This window comes from Podarcis tiliguerta, assembly GCF_965153285.1.
Source record: "Podarcis tiliguerta genome assembly, chromosome: 5".
Taxonomy (NCBI): domain Eukaryota; kingdom Metazoa; phylum Chordata; class Lepidosauria; order Squamata; family Lacertidae; genus Podarcis; species Podarcis tiliguerta.
Window position 1 is genome coordinate 14,710,179 of NC_139538.1, and position 19,479 is coordinate 14,729,657.

The window sequence follows — 19,479 nt, forward strand, 5'->3', positions numbered from 1 at the left end:
CAAGATTGGGATTCAGTTACACACCCACGTAATGTGTGCAAAAAAAGAGAAAGGGTATATGCTAGGATAAAAGTGTAAGCACACACACGTATATATATTAAAAGTAATGTATGCAAATGAATTAGGAGAAATTGTTTTGCAAGAATGTTTATATTAGGCAAAATTGCACGAGGCAAAATTCACACTAAAATGCTGTGGGGAGGGAAATGCAGACTGACATAGAAACATGGAGAACTGAACTTAATACTGGGAAAACAAAAAATAGAGAAGCCATAGTTGGGATATTTGCCCAACTCCCTATTCGTGACACTCTTCATTATTCACCTGACTGAACAAGACTTGTCAAATCTTGATAACCCATTGATACATAACCACTTGCTCTCTGTGCCTTGGGCCTCCTTGGTAACTTTAAGAGCTGCTATATATAGCCCAGTCAAATTCAGCATTGTGCCATTTGTGGAGAAGGGTCTTAGCGGCTGTTAGCTAAACGAAGTTGGGCAGGGTAGTGTGAAGACCTTGCTATGGTACCTTCGGCCGCCATATTCGGGGCCAAGGAAGAATTTCTCTGGTAGACGAATTCCCTCGCTTCCTGTCTCAGCGCAGTCTACAAGGGAAAGGCTGTAGCTCAGTTGTAGAACATCTGCTTTGCATTCAGGAAGCCCTGGGTTCAGTCCCCAGAGCCTCCAGACAGTGGTTTGGAAAACAGCTGGTGCTACAGAGGGCAGCAGATTTTGAGGGAAATGTCCAAAATGGCCCCACTGTGTTCGTTCATCCTTCTTCCTGCATGGATTAGGGGCAATGCCTTTGAATCACCATCTCTATATAGTGCCAGCTTCTGAAACAAAGCTACGTACCTTGTTAAGCGATCATCAATAAAATGAAAATAACCTGCATGCACAGTCAACATAAGAAGACCCCTTCTGGGTCAGGCCAAAGTCTCATATAGATCAGCAGTCTATTCACACAGTGGCCAGCCAGATACCTATGGGAACTCTGCAAGCAGGACCTGAGTTCAGGATCACTCTCTCTCCTTGTGACTTTCAGTACCTAGTATTCAGAGAGATACTACCTCCCAAATCAAGATTTTATTGTTTGGTCTTCCTTTTCTTTTAATGTGAACCACCCTGAGACCTTCGGGTATATGGCAGTATAGAAATTAAATAAATAATAATAATAATTTTCCTCTTCTCATTTCACGGCTTTATTTCCCCCTTCCAGGTCACTGATTTTGAAGTGCAACAGCTACAGACATGCTCTCTGGTGGTGCCAAGGGATAGAAGAATTCATTCAGAAAAACGGCACTAACTTCCTCAAACATCACAGATTTGGCTCTTACGCAGCTGTCCAGGAGAACACCTTGGCAAAGTGGTAAGAGGTGCCTTACTGCTCTCATAGCTTTTCCCGGCGTGAGGTGCAGAACTTATTGAATGTCTGCCTGTTGATGACACAGGAACCACACCATCTAAAAGGGGGGAAGGCGGCAATCTTGTTCTCTAAGCTAGTTTCTGTGGACTCCAGTGTGCAAACCCCCCAAAGGTGATGTAATTATACTGCGAAGAATCTCTGCCTTTCAGCTTTTTGTGGGGAATTGGCCTTCCTAATGAAACTGTCTGCTACACCTTGATTAAGAGTTAGTAAATTGCCGAGCAAAATTCCCCCTCAAGCTACTCCTTGTCCAGTGGGAGTAAACATCCAGGAATTATGCAGCTAGAGTTTCAACTGGGGAAATGGAACTGCAGGGAAAGGGGTTTTTTAAAAAAACACCACCACCACTCTGGTCCCAATCTATTGTGGCAGCTTTTATTTTATTTTACTTTATTTAAGTGGGTGGTTATATGTATGGATGCCCTACATTCAGGACTTTTCTTTATGACAGTCCTCACCACTACAGAACACAAGTATTTCTTCTTTCTTTTTCTGTTTTTTGCTGTCCATTGCACCATTTTGTGTTAGCACTTTTATCAATGCATGGGAAAGCCAGCCAGATGGGTGGGGTATAAATAAATCATCATCATCATCATCATCATCATCATCATCATCTATTTTTCCTTTTCTTTTCCAAAAAAAGGAGCACTCCTACATCACATCTACTTTGGCCTCTAGTAAGCCAAAATATTCTTTTGAGGCACACAAGGCCAATTTTCTTGGTTTCTGGATAGACTTTTTGTTTGTTGTCAAAACTCATTTGTTTTGTAACACGTTCATTAAAATCACAATCAGTTCTTTCTTTTTTATTTTGGGTTCATACTGTAGATTTGAAAAAAATTAATTACTTAACCTTCAGCCTGTGTGTGTGGCAGACAACAGACACCTCACACAGTGACCGGGAGCTATTTTGGGGTGGGCGTGGCAGCTGCCAGGAGCAGCGAATGAAGTCGCTTCTCTTCCCACCACCAGCGAATGATTCTTTTTTTCATATCTGTTTGTGTCCCTCTGTCTTTGTCCCAAACTACATGAAAAATTAATCGTATGAGGCCTGCTGGGCATACCTCTGCTATTCCGCTTCCTCCTCTTTTACCCTCTCAGTTGGACAGAAATCAAACTACTGCCGTTGCTTTTAGGTACGTGAATGCAAAAGGGTACTTTGAAGACGTCGCCAATGCCATGGAAGCTGCCAAAGAAGAAATTTTCATCACAGATTGGTGGTTAGTATTTAATTTGCACGGTTTGATTCTCTATCTCCATCTGTCTTGCGTGAACACACACATTTACTTCCTAAAGCGTTCCCTTTGCCAAAACCAGAGGTTTTGGATTGGAACTCCCATCCACCCCCAGTCAGCAGGTCCCCAGGCCAAAGTGTTCAATGCCCACACGACCTTCACGCCACTAGTGACGGAACCAGGTTTGTGGGGTTCAGAAAAATCCAGCTAGATTCCATGTTACATCACAAACCATGCTGACTAGGGGCTGATGGGAGTTGTAGTTCAAAACATCTGGAAGGCACCAGGTTGACTGCCTTCCATTAAAATGTTCTAAGGCCCTTTCAGCATGGAGGCTGAACAGCAGGACCAGATGGTTTGGAAACAGAAACAACCATTGAAGAGACAGGGTGTTTTATGTTGCTTTGCTGTAAAGGTCTTTTCAGGACACTTGGCCAGGAAACCAAAGTGGAACCAGCCAAAAATGAAAATGAGAGAGAGAGAGAAAGAGAGAAGTAACTTTTCAACCAGTGCTTAGTTTTCCATGTTTGCGTTTTCACCTTCTTGTGAAAAATCGAGGTTTATAAGCGGCCTTCTCTTAACGCTTAGCAGCCCAATTGAAAGATGTGCGGCACAAAGACTGGTGCTCAAATTACAGGGGAGCGGATACTTGCCCGTTTATCTTTCCTACCAGTTCTCTAAGCTACTGTTTCCAGAATCTTCCAGCTCCCCACTTTCCCCTTATCATTCAATCACTGGTGCAGACTGGATTTTCCATATGGCGGGAATGGAAATGTCATTATCCACCCAGAGTAAGGACTAAGATAGACATGACAGTGGCAGCCACTATTATTATTATTATTATTATTATTATTATTCACACACATTTGTTCCGTTCCCATATAAAGGGCAATATTTACATCTAAATATGCAACATAGAAGTGAGGCAAGCGGACTGAGTGAAAACGTCACCCACCCACATCCAAAATATTTGATGGCTCATTTACAGTTGGCAAAATTGGAGAGGGAGGGAGGGTGTGGATTATTTTCAAGTTTCTGTAGTGCTTGCCTAGTGACATTTGTGGCAGTGATAGGGCAAAAGGTAAGGAGACCTAACTGTAGGTTGACCGGCAGAATTCCCCCTTGGCTGGTCATTAGTAAGGCCACATTTTCACCATACATTTGAGGCACTCTGATATCACAGCTTCCCCTCAAGAATTCTGGGAGCTGTAGTTTGTTAAAGGTGCTGAGAGTTGTTAGAAGAGACCAGTTTTCTTTGCATATCTCCAGTTCCCATAGTTCCCTGAGAAGAGAGGTGGATTGTTAAACCACTCTGTGAGGGAAATAGGTAGGGTTGCCATATTTTAAAAAGTAAAAACCAGGACACACCAAAAGTTGTTGTGCTTTTATTATTGCCTAAGATCCAGGACAAAGCTCCGCCTTTCGGAAATTCTAAGGTTGGTGGGGCAAGAGGGCACTGAGTTCCATTCTGATCCATATTTGCCATATTTAGCTCTGTTTCCATTCTTCATTCGTTTGACTTCTGACAAAAAACTGTGTTATTCCTCTTGCTGTCAGCTGTTTGGCAGAACTTTACATAGTTAATTAGGTAATTAATTACACAGTTAATTATGTAATTATTCTGTTACTCCATACCATTCATTTCAATGGGAAGGAAGCATCATCAGTTACGTATTGTTTGGAGACTGAAAATCGTAACAGCAAAGGGCGATCATATCTGTCGAATTGATTTGCATTCCAGATGCGGGATGAAAAAGTGAACATTGGCAAGTTAAGCTTCTGTTTCCATCAGAATTCTCCAATGCTCCATTCAGCCTAATGAACCAGCCTCTAGTGATTTTCAGCTGGGCACTTTTCCATTTTGAACATATGTTTTTAAATAAAAAAACCAAAACCACTAGTACCATCAATTTAGCCCCCGCTGCAAACCACCACCACCCTTGCATAATGTAGCCTTGATATGAGAGGCAACTTTGTGTGTGGAAAATGCTAGGACCTAAAAAATGGCCACCCAAAGTCTACCCCAAAATCCGCTTTCATCATCTGAAATCGCCCCATTTCATCCTGACCCCTGGATTTCATGCCCCAAATTTGTGACCAAAAAGCTCCAACACTTCAGGGACTTCTCTCCTCTCCATGACTCACTTTCAACAATGGATTCAGGCTGGAAAAAAGATTCTTTGGAATGATGGAGCATGGGACAGTAGATTCAGCAGCACCACCTGTGTGTACCTTTTGATTTTGAAAAAAAACCCCACACCTCCCATTCCTTTACAAATGATAAATATGGCAGCCCCCAACATGTTGAATTTTCCCTAAGTGATGCCACCCTAAGTTCACGTACTGGGCAGTATGTCTTGCGGCACCCAGCACCCACTGGAAAGTAAACACCATTACGTTTTGCGCTGCATGAATGGATTTGGGTCTAGTTTACAAAACAGCTGCAGTAATTTCAGAATAATTTATGTTGGCTAAGATAGCATGGTGTCCTGCGTGTGCTCTGGATTTAACAGGAGCTTCTGCTGCTGCTGCTGCTCCTCAGAACTTGAGTGACAAATTCCTTCGTGAGCTCACTCCACAAACAATAGATTTGTTGACTCAATCACAGATGTCGGCCGTCACATATACTGCAGCATTGTTGAAAACAATGGATAAAAAGCACATTCAGAAAATAAATCACTCCAAGGGGCTTTTTATTTATTAACGCATCAGGGCGGATACGCTGTTTTTACAGATGTAGGTAGGAGTGGCCTTCGATGCCTGAGATTTGTGTTTTCAGAATCTACCCTATTCTTCTGAAGGTAACATGCTGAACTGTTTTTAATTCTGAGTTTTTAATTGTTTTATCCCGCCCTTTGACATGCTTTTGAAGGGCAGGTAGTAGATCTACTATATACTAATACTACTATTAATAAAAACAATTTCCAATAGATACGCTTATATTTGAAAATATATTTGAAGTTGGTGCAACCAACTTTTCTTTCTTTCTTTCTTTCTTTCTTTCTTTCTTTCTTTCTTTCTTTCAGGCTGAGCCCAGAAATATTCATGAAACGGCCAGTGGTAGAAGGCAACCGCTGGAGATTAGACTGCATTTTGAGGCGGAAAGCTGTAAGTTTGCTGTGCTCTCCAAGTCTTTACACAGCTCTGAAAGCTAAGCCAAGTCCAGAGGCACTGAGTTCCACCTGACTTGGGGTGGGAGCTCGTCGTGTGTGTGTGACATCACACGTGTGACACACGCTTGTGACATCACGTATGTCGGGAGGAGACCGCTAGGCCTGGCAAGGCCCAACACCACTATTAAGCCTCCCCACACATACTTTAGGGGGCTGAGGTGTCCTCATCCCCATAGAGTTAGCGCCTGTGGCTAGGCCAGTGTTATCCCCATATTGCAGACAGGAAACTTAGGCTGAAAGAGAGTGGTTCACAAATAATAATAATAATAATAATAATAATAATTTATTATTTATACCCCGCCCATCTGGCTGGGTTTCCCCAGCCACTCTGGGCAGCTTGTAAACACTTGGTGAAATTGAAGTGTTATAGTAATTCTAAGGTCTCAAATATAGAATGAATGTTGACAGTTGCACAAGGCAAACAGACATACATAAGTATGTAAGCCATAAAATAGTAGAGGAGAGCAATCCAAAAGCCATCTTGGCTCCCCTAAAGGCTCTAAATAGTTCCTCTGCTTCCTTAATCCCCCTTGGCTGAGAACACATAGGCAGACAGCAACCAGGGGAAGTTCTTGAAGAGATTCCTCTCTTATATCTATGAACTCCCTGTGTGTTAATTGTCATTGTTTGCCCAGATGCTGCATTGAGGGATGTCTGACCGGCATCCTGATGGTCTTACCAAACACTGCTCCCCCTCCGAAACAGCCATAGCTTGAGGATGGGGGAAGGAGTAATAAGAGGTAGAGATTAGGAGCCTTTCTTGGATTCAAACCAGGGTTCCAGAGCCTTTGTAGAGTTTATAGGTGTTCAATCTGAACTCTTAGGAAGCCCGGCTGATTTTTGTTGTAAGCTGAAGCAGGCTTGCCCGTCATTAATCCTGTGTTCCTGCCTGATCTTGGCTGTACTCTTCTCTGCGTACTCACTTTGGCCAACTGCGAATGATATAAACGTTGATAACGGTAGATAGCATAAATTGGCTTTTCGAGAAGTTGCCATCGCAATGCAGCCTGATTTATAATACGTGCCTGCTTTCAGAATGGATTCTCATTACACGGATAATGGTTGGCATCAATCTCCTCCAAGGGAGATAGAGATCTAATTAGGAGAGAATTTCGCTTGGCTGTCTCCATACTCCATACTCTATTCTTATGTGGGCCGGAGCGTGATATTGAGCTTGAGGTGAAAGATTATTTTAATGGGATCTTTCTGTCATCATCATAAAAGGCCTCGGTCAGGAGAACCTTAAGTGCCTTCTCAAGCTTTTACGGGTCAGAAAGGATTACTCCCTTCGTGGCAAATGGGCTCCTTCCCTGAATATTGCCTTGCACTCTGGGACTGAGATAGAAATCAAACAATCCATAACATTCAGACTCACGAAAGAGTAGCGAGTAGATGCAGAGAGAACACAAGATTCTTTATCACACTAGAGGAGAGAACAGTTTTCTTGGACACGGCAGGCGGGGGCGAGTTTGTTCTGATTTCAGAACTTGGGATTTCTAGGCCAGTCCTGTGATTAGTGTTTTTTAGGGTAAGTGTGAGGAACCTTTGACTCTCCAGATGCTGTTAAACCTCAATTCCCATCACCTCTGATCATTAGCCATGCTTTTTGGGAGTTGTAGTTTATCAACACCTAGAGAACCAAAGGTTCCTCACTCTTGTTTTGGGGACTAACGAGATTTTAAACGCTGAGCAGTATTGTTAGAGTGAGTTTTTGGTTATTAAAGTATTCTTTATTTAGTTATACAATTATTTATAGCCAGTTTAAAGTGGCTATAAAACACAATGCAAGAAAAAACTTACAATAGCAGGACCGTTAACAAACATTTAAAAGCATAGACCAGCTAAAATAAATGTCCTTTGCAATATAGAACCGCAGTATAGACTGTCTTGCCAGAGTGGTGCATGCTCTAGTTATCTCCCGCTTGGACTACTGCAATGCACTCTACGTGGTGCTACCTTTGAAGGTGACCTGGAAATTACAACTAATCCAGAATGCAGCAGCTAGACTGGTGACTGGGAGTAGCCACCAAAACCATATAACACCGGTCCTGAAATATCTTCATTGGCTCCCAGTATGTTTCCGAGCACAATTCATACTGTTGGTGCTGACCTTTAAAGCCCTAAACAGCCTCGGTCCTGTATACCTGAAGGAGTATCTCCCCCTCCATCATACATTCCGGGCACTGGGGTCCAGCGCTGAGGGCCTTTTGGTGGTTCCCTGACTGCAAGAAGTGAGGTTACAGGGAACCAGGCAGAGGGCCTTCTCGGTAGTGGCACCTGCCCAGTGGTACGCCCTCCCATCAGATGTCAAGGCAATAAACAACTACTTTACTTTTAAAAGACAACTGAAGGTGGCCCTGTTTAGGGAAGGTTTTTCATGTCTGATGCTGTATTGTTTGTATTGTTTTTAATATTCAATTGGAAGCTGTAGAAAGAGACCCAGTTTGCATGCAGCTCTAAGCCAAACCATGGCTTAGCTCAAACAAGCAAATGTACACGTTTCTGATGCAAAGATTGTGGCCATGGTGTTCCTCCTCTGTTCCTGCTTTCTCTTGGGCTAAGCCATGGTTTGGCTCCCCATTACCTCCAGACCCAGGCTCGTAGTTTGCCTCTCCCTTAGAACCATGAGCTGCAACCAAGTTTCTTGATTTACTGCTCATGGTTTCTCTGGAGGTGGCAACGATGTGGCTGCAGTCCTTACTCTGCCAACCTGAATGTTTGCTTGTTCATGCTGATCCATGGTTAAAACCAGGAGGAAGGATCAAGAAGCAACCCGTAAGTCAGTATCAGGAGACAGGACCGAGGAACAAGCCAAAAGTCAGGACCAAAGAACAACTGATATAGGAACACTCCAGAGCTCCGGAAGACCTTGTTGTTCAAGTGAAGCTCAACCGGAACAGAAAGTCCTTTTATACTCCTGCCAGTCCTGCAAGATCCAATGGCTAGTCTGGATGGGCAGAGTTAGCCCAGGGCTTCAGAACAGTTCACTGAGAAGCTCAGTAGCTTGCCACAGCAGCTCATGAGAGAAGAGTCCACATAAACTTCCCTGGGAAGCAAATTCCACAGCAGCATGCCACTACCAAAAAGGCCCTGCTCCTAGTTAATCACAGTAAGGTGGGTCTGGAGAATGATGACTTCAGTATATGGGCCAATTTATCTGGGGAAGTGTCGTTTATTACTAGCAGAAGCAAAATAAGGAAAAGATATACAATTATTATTATTTTTGTACCTTGTTTGCTGTACACAGGCAGCAGACTTCCATTTTCCTCCACAGTGGGAGACCTGGAATTTGGTCTTGCAAACGAAAGAGAGTGTGTTATAAAATGACCACAAACCATCTTGTTTCTGACTGGTGGTCAGATCTGCATAGAGTCGTAACTCCTGTTTTGTTTCTTGACAGCAACAAGGGGTGAAAATCTTTGTGATGCTCTATAAAGAGGTGGAGCTTGCTCTTGGCATCAACAGTGAGTACAGCAAGCGTACCTTAATGCACCTGCACTCCAACGTCAAGGTATTCATGCCCTTTATGATGTGCATGCTTATTAATTCCTTTTATAAAATTCATATTAAAAAAAGAAATACCGTATTTTTCCGTGTATAAGACGATATTTTTTTCCTTAGAAATAATAGGCAAAATTATTTTGGGTCGTCTTATACACGGATAGCAGAGGGGGCACGGGCGATTAATGGCAGCAGCCAGCAAGAGATTGGCAGCAGCGATTGGGCATGTGATTGGTTGCTGCGGCAAGGCCTGCTGACGATTGGCTGTGGCAATTGGGCCATCTATTTATGGTAGTGGCGAGGCATGTGTGCAATTGGCTGTGGTTGCATCAAGGTGGCAAGTGGGCTTTTAGCAGTGAGCGTGCAGCCGATTTGTGGCCACGACGATGCGTGCGATTTGCAGCGGTGGGGATGCTGTAGAGCGATTAATGGCTATTTGGACTATTTTGATGCGGTCCAAAGAAAAGGGGGGTTCGTCTTATACATGGGGGTGTGTATAAATACGGTACTATACCATACTGAGCTTGTAACTTCAGGATCAACTTAGGAAGAAACAGCCCTTTTGGAGAGGATGCCATGGTTTTTTTAATATATATAATAGGTGTGACATTTTCAAAGCAGTTTCCCCTCAATTAGGGAATGGAGTATGCTGGAGAGGACGGAGGTGACTGTTTGGGACACCGAACAAAACCTCCCACACTGTAACATTATGCTGCTGTTCCCACTTGTAAATTGTAACCGTGAAATGTAAAGTCTTCTCAGGGATTTAGAAATTGTCTTTTAAAACTCTTGGCAGCTTTCCTTGCAACATAACCTGAGCTTAAAGTTGGGTTTTCTCTCTCTCTCTCTCTCTTTTCCATGCAGGTAATGAGGCACCCAGATCACGTGTCTTCAACCGTTTATTTGTGGGCTCATCATGAGAAACTGGTGGTCATTGACCAGTCCATAGCCTTTGTCGGAGGCATCGACTTGGCTTATGGCAGGTGGGATGACAATGAGCACCGACTGACCGACGTCGGCAGCGCAAAACGAATGACAGCGACCAAGTCTGCATCTGTGGTCAACCTCTCAGTGAGTTCAGATCCCACAACCTCAGCTGTTGGTCTGGGGGATGCATATATCTCCAGAGCTGTATCTGAGATTGCTTCTCTGTTCATACTTGGGGTAGATAATCTGTCGGCTTTGGTTCTCTCCATTTCTCATTTTTCAAATCTTAAATTCAGCTCTTCACATTTCTGCAGCAATCTGCAATTTGATTTTTTTTAAAAAAATCATCAGCATTTTAGTGCAAATTTCTCCTAATAAACACAATTTTGAATGCAGCTATGAAAAATATACGCAGATGGTGCTGTGGTCTAAACCACAGAGTCTAGCGCTTGCCAATCAGAAGGACGGCGGTTCAAATCCCCGCGACGGGGTGAGCTCCCGTTATTCAGTCCCAGCTCCTGCCCACCTAGCAGTTCAAAAGCACATCAAAGTGCAAGTAGGTAAATAGGTATCGCTCCGGCAGGAAGGTAAACGGCCTTTCCGTCCGCTGCTCTGGTGCACCAGAAGCGGCTTAGTCATGCTGGCCACATGACCCGGAAGCTGTACGCCGGCTCCCATAGCCAATAAAGCAAGATGACCGCCGCAACCCCAGAGTCTTCCGCGACTGGACCTAACGATCAGGGGTACCTTTACCTATGAAAAATATACACATTTTTTTGCTGTATGTACATTTGTAGCCCTGGTCCCGGCCCTCATTTAGGCTTACCCACAGTTGGGGGTGGGGGCTAGGAGCATCTCCTTCTTCCCTTTGCAGTTGAGATTCCTGCCTTGCAGGGGGTTTGACTAGTGACCCTTGGGGTCCCAACCAACTCTACAATTCTATGGGTCTATGATTGACTTCATTGGCTTTGCAATTGCTTGGAGAATGTTGATAGAGCCGTTCGTGGATGCATGCAACCAGCCCATCAACCTTTCCAATAGCCTCTCGCGTGCAAGTATATGAACCCTTCTAGCTTTCTGCAGGAGTGAGTGTTCAGTCATTTTATTGGCCCATCTGCCTTCAAAACGGCCTTTGAAGACTGTACCTTGTTCTCCCCTCCACCACCACCACAACTGTTTAGACGAGCCCTTAACCTGCCTTCTTTCCTGCCTCAAGCCTTCAGCTGAACCCACTGATGAACAGCCAGCCACCGTCCCTCAACCAGAGCCCCCAACGAAGCTGCAGTTGCAGGAGAACAACGACGAATCTCTGGACCCTTTGAGGATGAAAGGAATAGGGAAACCCAAGAGATTTGCCAGGTTCAGCATCTACAAGCAGCTCCACCGGCACGGCCTACACCATGCTGACAGCGTGAGCAGCATAGACAGCGATTCCAGTGAGTGGGTCTTCACTGTTTTGATGGGCAGTGGGTATAAGGCAAGAAGGACTTAAGATTTTGGCGTCACGTGAATGTTCAGTCAAGAAAGGCTATGGTGTTTATCTCCTCCTGGATCTCAAACCAGGATGCCACCTAGAAAAAAAAGTTAGCTGTTCCAAGAAGAAAAATGCTTGGCGTTTATATTACATTTATGTCTTCTGTCCCTGAAGTAGATTAGGCTGAGAGATTCTGAGCTTTATGGGGATTAAAACCAGGATCTCCTCACTCCTAACCACTCGCCTGTGCTGGATCTCAAGGGTATGTGAAGTACCGACATACGTTATATTGGCAATCCTTTCCGCAGTCGTGTGTAAGCGCTATTATAGCCATAACACAGATAGAGCAATTGAGGCTTTGAACCTATTTGCTTGCTTCGGGGCGTGTTTGTTTATCAAAGGACTGAAATTGCTAGGGACAGTGCCAAAATTAGAAATGGCCTAAGACTTTCTAGGTGTAAAAGGAAAGAATTAGGAAAGAAAGCAAAGGAGAATAGAAGGGTGAGTTCCTGGCTGCTGTGCAATTTGAACGAGGGACTAGCTTTGGCATCCATGCTGGGTGTTGCCCGTAGGGTAACGTTGATGTGCGATTTGTTGAGTTCTCCAATAAATCTGTGTGTTTTCCTGTTTGGGGCAGATAAAGGCTCTATCCGGAGCATGAAAACTGGCGTTGGAGAGCTTCTGGGTGAGACCAGGTTCTGGCATGGGAAGGATTATTGCAACTTTGTCTTTAAAGACTGGATTCAGCTTGATAAACCCTTTGCTGGTAAGCACTATTGCAATTGGGAACCAGTATCATTTCTGCACCCATTTTGTCTTTGGTCAGGGGAAACTCCCCAAACTGGTGTTCCTTGGTGTGTTGGGTTCAGTTCACACAGCACATTGGGGCTGCTGCTGCTGTCGCTTCTTTCTTTGATTATCCCTTGTAGCTGAGTAAGGTTGTCTTCCATGAATGTGGTCTTCACAGTGAGTCCATAAGTGACTGTGGAGGCCAATTCTGGATCCACACGTCCTGCCACAGTGGGGACATAGGTTTCCGGGTTGATCATAGTGAGGGTTTGCCAACCGTGCCTTCCTCTTAGCATGTTTCTCCCTTTCATCCTGAGTTCAAGCATCTTCAAAGTCCACAACACCTTTGGTAAAGGCTGTTCTCCAACTGGAGTGCTCGCAGGCCAGTGTTTCCCAATTGTTGATGTTTATACTACATTTTAAAAAAAGATTTGCCTTGAGAGAGTCTTTAAACCTCTTTTGCTGACCACCAGCATTACGCTTTCCATTTTTAAGTTCGGAATAGACTAGTTATTGGGGCAGCAACTCCCACGCTATTGAGCACAGATCTTTGAAGGTTGTCCACATAGTTTTTAAGAGAGCTGAATGTGGGTTAAGATGCCTTAACCAGTTTTTCCAGGAACCCAGCCTTCCCCCAGCGCCACACAATTGGACATTTGAGATGTAACATGCATCTTTCCATACTTCGAGATTTTTAAGCAGAGATGCATGGCTATCTGTCATGAAGGATCTAGTTGAGGTTGCACGGGGTTGGACTAGATGGCCCTTGGGGTCCCTTCCATCTCTACAGACTATGATTCTGTGAGCCATGATTTCCTGCTACATGAATGTGTCATGACGAGCCTTAGGGTCATGCCCTCCCCCACCCAGTGGCGTAGCGTGGGGGGTGCAAGGGGGGCCGGCCGCACTGGGGGAAAAATCTGGGGGGGGGGGCGCTCGCAATCACAGCTCTCTGCCCCTACCTGGCTCACTCACTCTCTCTCACTGCAGTGCTGGCTGTGCGAATCCGATCCGAGCCCCCGGGTCACTGCCCACTGTGGAGGGGAGAGGCCAGGCGTGCGGTGCGGTGCGGAGAGAGAGCGAGGGACTATCTGGGGGAGGGACAGTGCAGCGGGGGGGGGGGCGCAAATTACTTGCCTTGCCCCGGGTGCTGACAACCCACGCTACGCCACTGCCCCCACCTCCTCTTTTGTGCACTAGCGGATATTGAAAGTTTTTGCTTGTGATTTTAAACAAACCATAGTTCCCGATGGCATTCAAATATATGGAACTCTGGTTTATTTGAATTCTAGTTAGTGAGAACAAATCAGACCAGGTCATGGTTTTAGTGCTGGCCCCAGACGTTTTGCTTAAATAGTGTCCCACCCCATGGCTAGGCTCAGCGCTTCAAAATGTCTTGCTGCATCATTGAGACACCAGTTCCTGCCTTCATCTATTCTCCTGCTCATACCACAACCTGATCCACTTAACCTGCTGCATTGCAGGGTCAGCCCTACAGGGCTAAAGGTCATCTTTGTTAATCAACCAGAGCATAAGCAAACCAGTTCGCCAAGATTGAGCGTCATAGGAAAGTATGGTTAGTTTTAAACTGGAAGTAGAATCTTGCAATCTCTTTAATGGCTTGAAAGAGGAGGAGGGAAGTGCTTTGACTAATTCGTTTCCTGCTGCATCTTAACCAGCACTTGATTTTAGGGAACATCTCCATTATGAGCCAGTGAGTCTGTAGTGTAATAATACGTGATGAATCATACCGTATATAGTCCAGCACCTTCTTTGCCAAATTACCCAAGCAAATACCTATGGGAAGCATATCTAGGGCCCCTTTTAAAGCACTATTATACCACTTAAAGTGGACATGGGTTCCCCCAAAGAATTCTGGGAGCTGTAGTTTGTTAAGGACATTGAGAGTTGTTAGGAGACCCCTATCCTCCTCACAGAGCTACAAGTCTCAGGACTCAGCTGCAAATAAAACATTTAAAGTGTGTTGTAAAGTGCATTATACAAACGTGGCACTAGAAGGCGATGGTGAGCTATGGCAAATTAAATATATTTTTCAAAACTTTTTTTAAAAGCATTTTCACAACTTTTTTTATATATATATATGTGTATGGATTCTACCTTGGAGTGGTTTAACTATCAGTCCCTGTTCCCAGGAATCTCTGGAGAGGGTATCTTCATGAAGGGAATTGTGGCCTCATTACAACACTCAGTACCCATAGCTAACTACAGTTCCCAGAATTCCTTGGGATAGGCAATGCCCGTTTAAAGTGGTATGATACAGTGGTACCTTGGGTTACATATGCTTCAGGTTACAGACTCCGCTAACCAAGAAGTAGTACCTCAGGTTAAGAACTTTGCTTCAGGATGAGAACAGAAATCGTGCGGCCGCAGCGGGAGGCCCCATTGGCTAAAGTGGTGCTTCAGGTTAAGAACAGTTTCAGGTTAAGAACAGACCTCCGGAACGAATTAAGTTCTTAACCTGAGGTACCACTGTACTGCTTTAAATGCATAGTGCAAATTGGACCAAAATTCCAGGTGATACTTCTCAGGTAGATCATGTACGCTTCCTTTTCTGCCTACATAGACTTCATTGATCGCTACACCATGCCCAGGATGCCATGGCATGACATTGCCTCGGTAGTGCACGGGAAAGCTGCCCGGGATGTGGCTCGGCATTTCATTCAGCGCTGGAACTTCACAAAGGTGAGCTTGCGTTGATGGAAGACCTGAGCCTGCATAACTACCTCCTTGTAGTTTCTTAGTTTATACGCTGAGTTCTATGCAGAGCCCCATTCTGAGGCTTGTCCTACAAAGGCAGCAGAATGAGGAGGGGACAAAACAGGAGAGTTCTAAGGTGTGAGAATGGGATGTGGGTGGCACTGTGGTGTAAACCACTGAGCCTTGGGCTTGCCGATCGGAAGGTCGGTGGTTCGAATCCCCGCGACGGGGTGAGCTCCCGTTGCTCAGTCCCTGCTCCTGCCAACCTAGCAGTTCGAAAGCATGTCAAAGGTCAAGTAGATAAATAGGCACCGCTCCAGCGGGAAGGTAAATGGCGTTTCCGTGCGCTGCTCTGGTTCACCAGAAGCGGCTTAATCATGCTGGCCACATGACCTGGAAAAACTGTCTGCGGACGAACGTCGGCTCCCTCGGCCTGTAAAGAGAGATGAGCACTGCAACCCCAGAGTCGTTCGCGACTGGACTTAACTGTCAGGGGTCCTTTACCTTTAAGGTGTGAGAATAGACTGCACCACTTCAGTAGACAGGGAAGGTGGGCAAGAAACTTTCTCTCTGATGTTTAGGTGGGGTGGGGTGGGGTTGGTCACAGAGATATGGGCTTGCATACGGAAGCAGTCACAAATTCTACGAGGTTTTTAATAGTTGATGTTTTCTTCTGCTTTTAGTATTTTGTAGGGAGCCGCCCAGATTGGGCTGGGGCAACCCTGTCAGGTGGGTGGCATATGGGGGAATACGCATATTAACTTGATGTTAAAACTGAACATATGCAAGTCTGACAGTGTATTTTATGCTTCTTTTGTGGTTGTTCTTTCCAAGATCATGAAGCCCAAATATAGATCCCTTTCCTACCCTTTTCTGTTGCCGAAATCTCAGCAGACGGCTGACGAGTTGAAGTACCAGGTCCCTGATGCCGTGTGTGCCAGCGTGCAGGTAAGGCTGCCATTTGTTGTAGGCAATTTACAACTTACACATACACACAGGCATAAGGTGAGCTTTTAGACTTCTCATGAGAAGCCTCATAAAACACCCCTTAAACTGAAACTGCCATAAACTACTAGAACAAATGCCATTTCTTTTTAATAGACTGCACTAGATCTTTGAAATCTCAGGAGCCACCATAAAAGAGATGTTTCCTCTCCAGTCCTCCTTTTTAGCACTCACAGTTCTTGATTAAAAGCATAGCCATAGATAAAGGTAAAGGGACCCCTGACCATTAGGTCCAGTCATGACTGACTCTGGGGTTGTGGCGCTCATCTCACTTTATTGGCTGAGGGAGCCAGCGTACAGCTTCCACGTCATGGGGCCAGCATGACTAAGCCGCTTCTGGCGACCCAGAGCAGCACACGGAAATGCCGTTTACCTTCCCGCCGGAGCGGTACCTATTTATCTACTTGCACTCTGACATGCTTTTGAACTGCTAGGTTGGCAGGAGCAGGGACCGAGCAACGGGAGCTCACCCCGCTGCGGGGATTCGAACCGCCGACCTTCTGATTGGCAAGTCCTAGGCTCTGTGGTTTAACCCACAGCGCCACCCGCGTCCCTATAGCCATAGAGAACCTCTATGGCTAACAGAGCGATCCTAAGGACGATGACTCAGAAGTGAGTCCCACTCTGTATTCAACATGTTTAGGACTGCAGCCTAAATTACTAGTCCTTGTGGCAGGACAGAGAGTCTTTGAAAGTATTATTATAGCTGTATTTTGTAACCATAAGGTTCTTTAGTCTCTATTGCGATTTATGGTGTTTAATGGATGATGTTGGATATTTGGGATAAGCTGTACTCGAGTTCTCTGTTACATCTCTTGAATTTCGTTAATGACACGAGGCACTCCTTGGCCCAGACTGTATAGAATTTTTGCACAAATTATCTTCTGAAGAACTGTGTGGACTCAGTCTACCACTGAGCTCTCTGCTCAGTATCAGAAGCCAGTGTTGGTTGCTGCAATGGGGATGAGATGAACTTGTCAGGTTCTCTTTCCTCAGAATTGTTGGAAAAACACCCCTGGAAATGGCTGCCAACTTCCCAGGTCTTCAGAGCATCTCTCTGGTGGTCCTCCCTGGCTGTAAATCTCCCTCAGTCCAGAGAGGCCGGTGATAGGCAACCCTTCTCTCCTGTAAAGAGCATGCCAGTCTTCTGGCATATCATAGAAGGACTCAATCATAGTTCTAAAACTACTTTATTTACAGTCTTATATACAGTCCTTCAAGAAGGACACTGACAAACTGGAGCGTGTCCAGAGGAGGGCAACCAAAATGATCAAAGGCCTGGAAACGATGCCTTATGAGGAACAGCTAAGGGAGCTGGGCATGTTTAGCCTGGAGAAGAGGAGGTTAAGGGGTGATATGATAGCCATGTTCAAATATATAAAAGGATGTCACATAGAGGAGGGAGAAAGGTTGTTTTCTGCTGCTCCGGAGAAGCGGACACGGAGCAATGGATCCAAACTACAAGAAAGAAGATTCCACCTAAACATTAGGAAGAACATCCTGACAGTAAGAGCTGTTCGACAGTGGAATTTGCTGCCAAGGAGTGTGGTGGAGTCTCCTTCTTTGGAGGTCTTTAAGCAGAGGCTTGACAACCATATGTCAGGAGTGCTCTGATGGTGTTTCCTGCTTGGCAGGGGGTTGGACTCGATGGCCCTTGTGGTCTCTTCCAGCTCTATGATTCTATGATTCTATGATATACAGAGACTCCATCAGTACGTCTGTGTTCTCTGAACACCAGTACAGAACTGTGACACATGCAGAGGTGAAACTAACTTCCAATAGTACTTAGCAGGAAGAGATAATACAGACTTCCTTTCTCACACTCTCTCAGACACTCACATGATGTATACAAATCATAGTACCACTCGCTGGTACAGCTGGAGCAGCTCGGATTGATAAAAATCCTAACAGGCACCAGCTGCAGAAATGGGTAGTCATTGGTTGCCAGGGGCCAGGAGACTCTACAGATCATCATCAGTCAGCCTCTGACTTCATCCTCAGCTCCTTCTGTTCCATCTCCATCTTGGGGAAAGAGAGCTGGAATCTGTCAGGGGCCAGGACAGATGATCCCCAAATGCACATTCTGAACTTATTCCTAGTTATAGTGCACCTGTGTTTAGATCCGAATCGTTGCCTGCTTTGGGAGCCAGTATTGGCTGAATAGCATGGTTTACATATAATCAATTCGTAAACAAAAAATAAAATGGCAGCTGCTGAAAGGACCATAGCCCCTGGAGCAGGTAAGCCTCTCCAGGGTGCAAATGAGGAACGAATGAGTTCCCGTTGCTCTGTCCCAGCTCCTGCCAACCTAGCAGTTTGAAAGCACACCAGTGCAAGTAGATAAATAGGTACCACTGTGGTGGGAAGGTAAACTGTCCTGGCTTAATTCTGGTTTGGTTTGCTGCACTGCCCCAGATGATTGCCTGATGTTTCAGTCTTAAAGTTTCAATGTTATTAGGGCTTTTAAGATCTTCTATATACTGTTGATGTTCCCTACAGTTGCCTACAACTAGATTTAAAACTAGCTGCAGGGAACATCAGGAGTATAGAAGATCTTAAAAGCCCCAATAACATTGAAACTTTAAGACTGGAACGCTTGGGGAAAGGAAAAAAATCTCCACCTGGTGCTGAAAATACCCCAAATTAGGTGTCAGGCCAGCTTCTCTAGGGAGGATGTTCCACAATCAAGGTGCCAACACAGAAAATACCCTGCCCCACATCTCACAAATCTCATATCGCAGGGGCAGCCAGCAAAGGACTTCATGCAACAGTAAGATGTGGGAAGGTGTATATGTGAGGCACAATCCTTCAAGGAACCTGATCCCTAGCTAGTGTGGGCAATACTGAGCTATATACAAACCAATAGTCTGACTCAACATTTGGCAGCTTCTTATTTGCCTCCCCAAAAGCGCTCCCTCTCAGCTTTCGTTCCCTAATTGCGTAGTGGAAGGAATATTGGCCTACCTAAGAGGACAGAAGTGTTAGAGATTCTTTTGTACATTTAAATATATTATTAGTCATATTAATGCCTTTTTCTTTTCTTTTTTTAGAAGCAAGCACACTGTGTCTGTATGTGTGTGTGTGTGTGTGTGTGTGTGTGTGTATATATATAGCAAATGCTTTTCTTAAGGCACAGGTCTGAATTAGCAAAACAGGACGATTCAATGTTACTTGGTTTTTGCAACGAGGATAGGTGATTGCAACGAGATAAAAACTTGACTGGTACATGGAT

At 44.9% G+C, this 19,479-nt stretch overlaps 1 protein-coding gene across 2 annotated transcripts in view; it reads left to right on the forward strand.

Moving 5' to 3' along the window:
• The window catches only part of PLD1 (phospholipase D1), a 133,122-nt gene that overhangs the window by 85,776 nt on the left and 27,867 nt on the right, over positions 1-19,479 (forward strand). For both annotated transcript variants that reach the window (XM_083441987.1, XM_083441986.1), the window contains exons 10-18: positions 1,219-1,368; positions 2,562-2,645; positions 5,687-5,768; positions 9,234-9,344; positions 10,199-10,405; positions 11,478-11,697; positions 12,373-12,501; positions 15,109-15,227; positions 16,077-16,190. In XM_083441987.1, the coding sequence (XP_083298113.1) occupies positions 1,219-1,368; positions 2,562-2,645; positions 5,687-5,768; positions 9,234-9,344; positions 10,199-10,405; positions 11,478-11,697; positions 12,373-12,501; positions 15,109-15,227; positions 16,077-16,190 (1,216 nt within the window). The remainder of the gene's footprint in view (positions 1-1,218; positions 1,369-2,561; positions 2,646-5,686; positions 5,769-9,233; positions 9,345-10,198; positions 10,406-11,477; positions 11,698-12,372; positions 12,502-15,108; positions 15,228-16,076; positions 16,191-19,479) is intronic.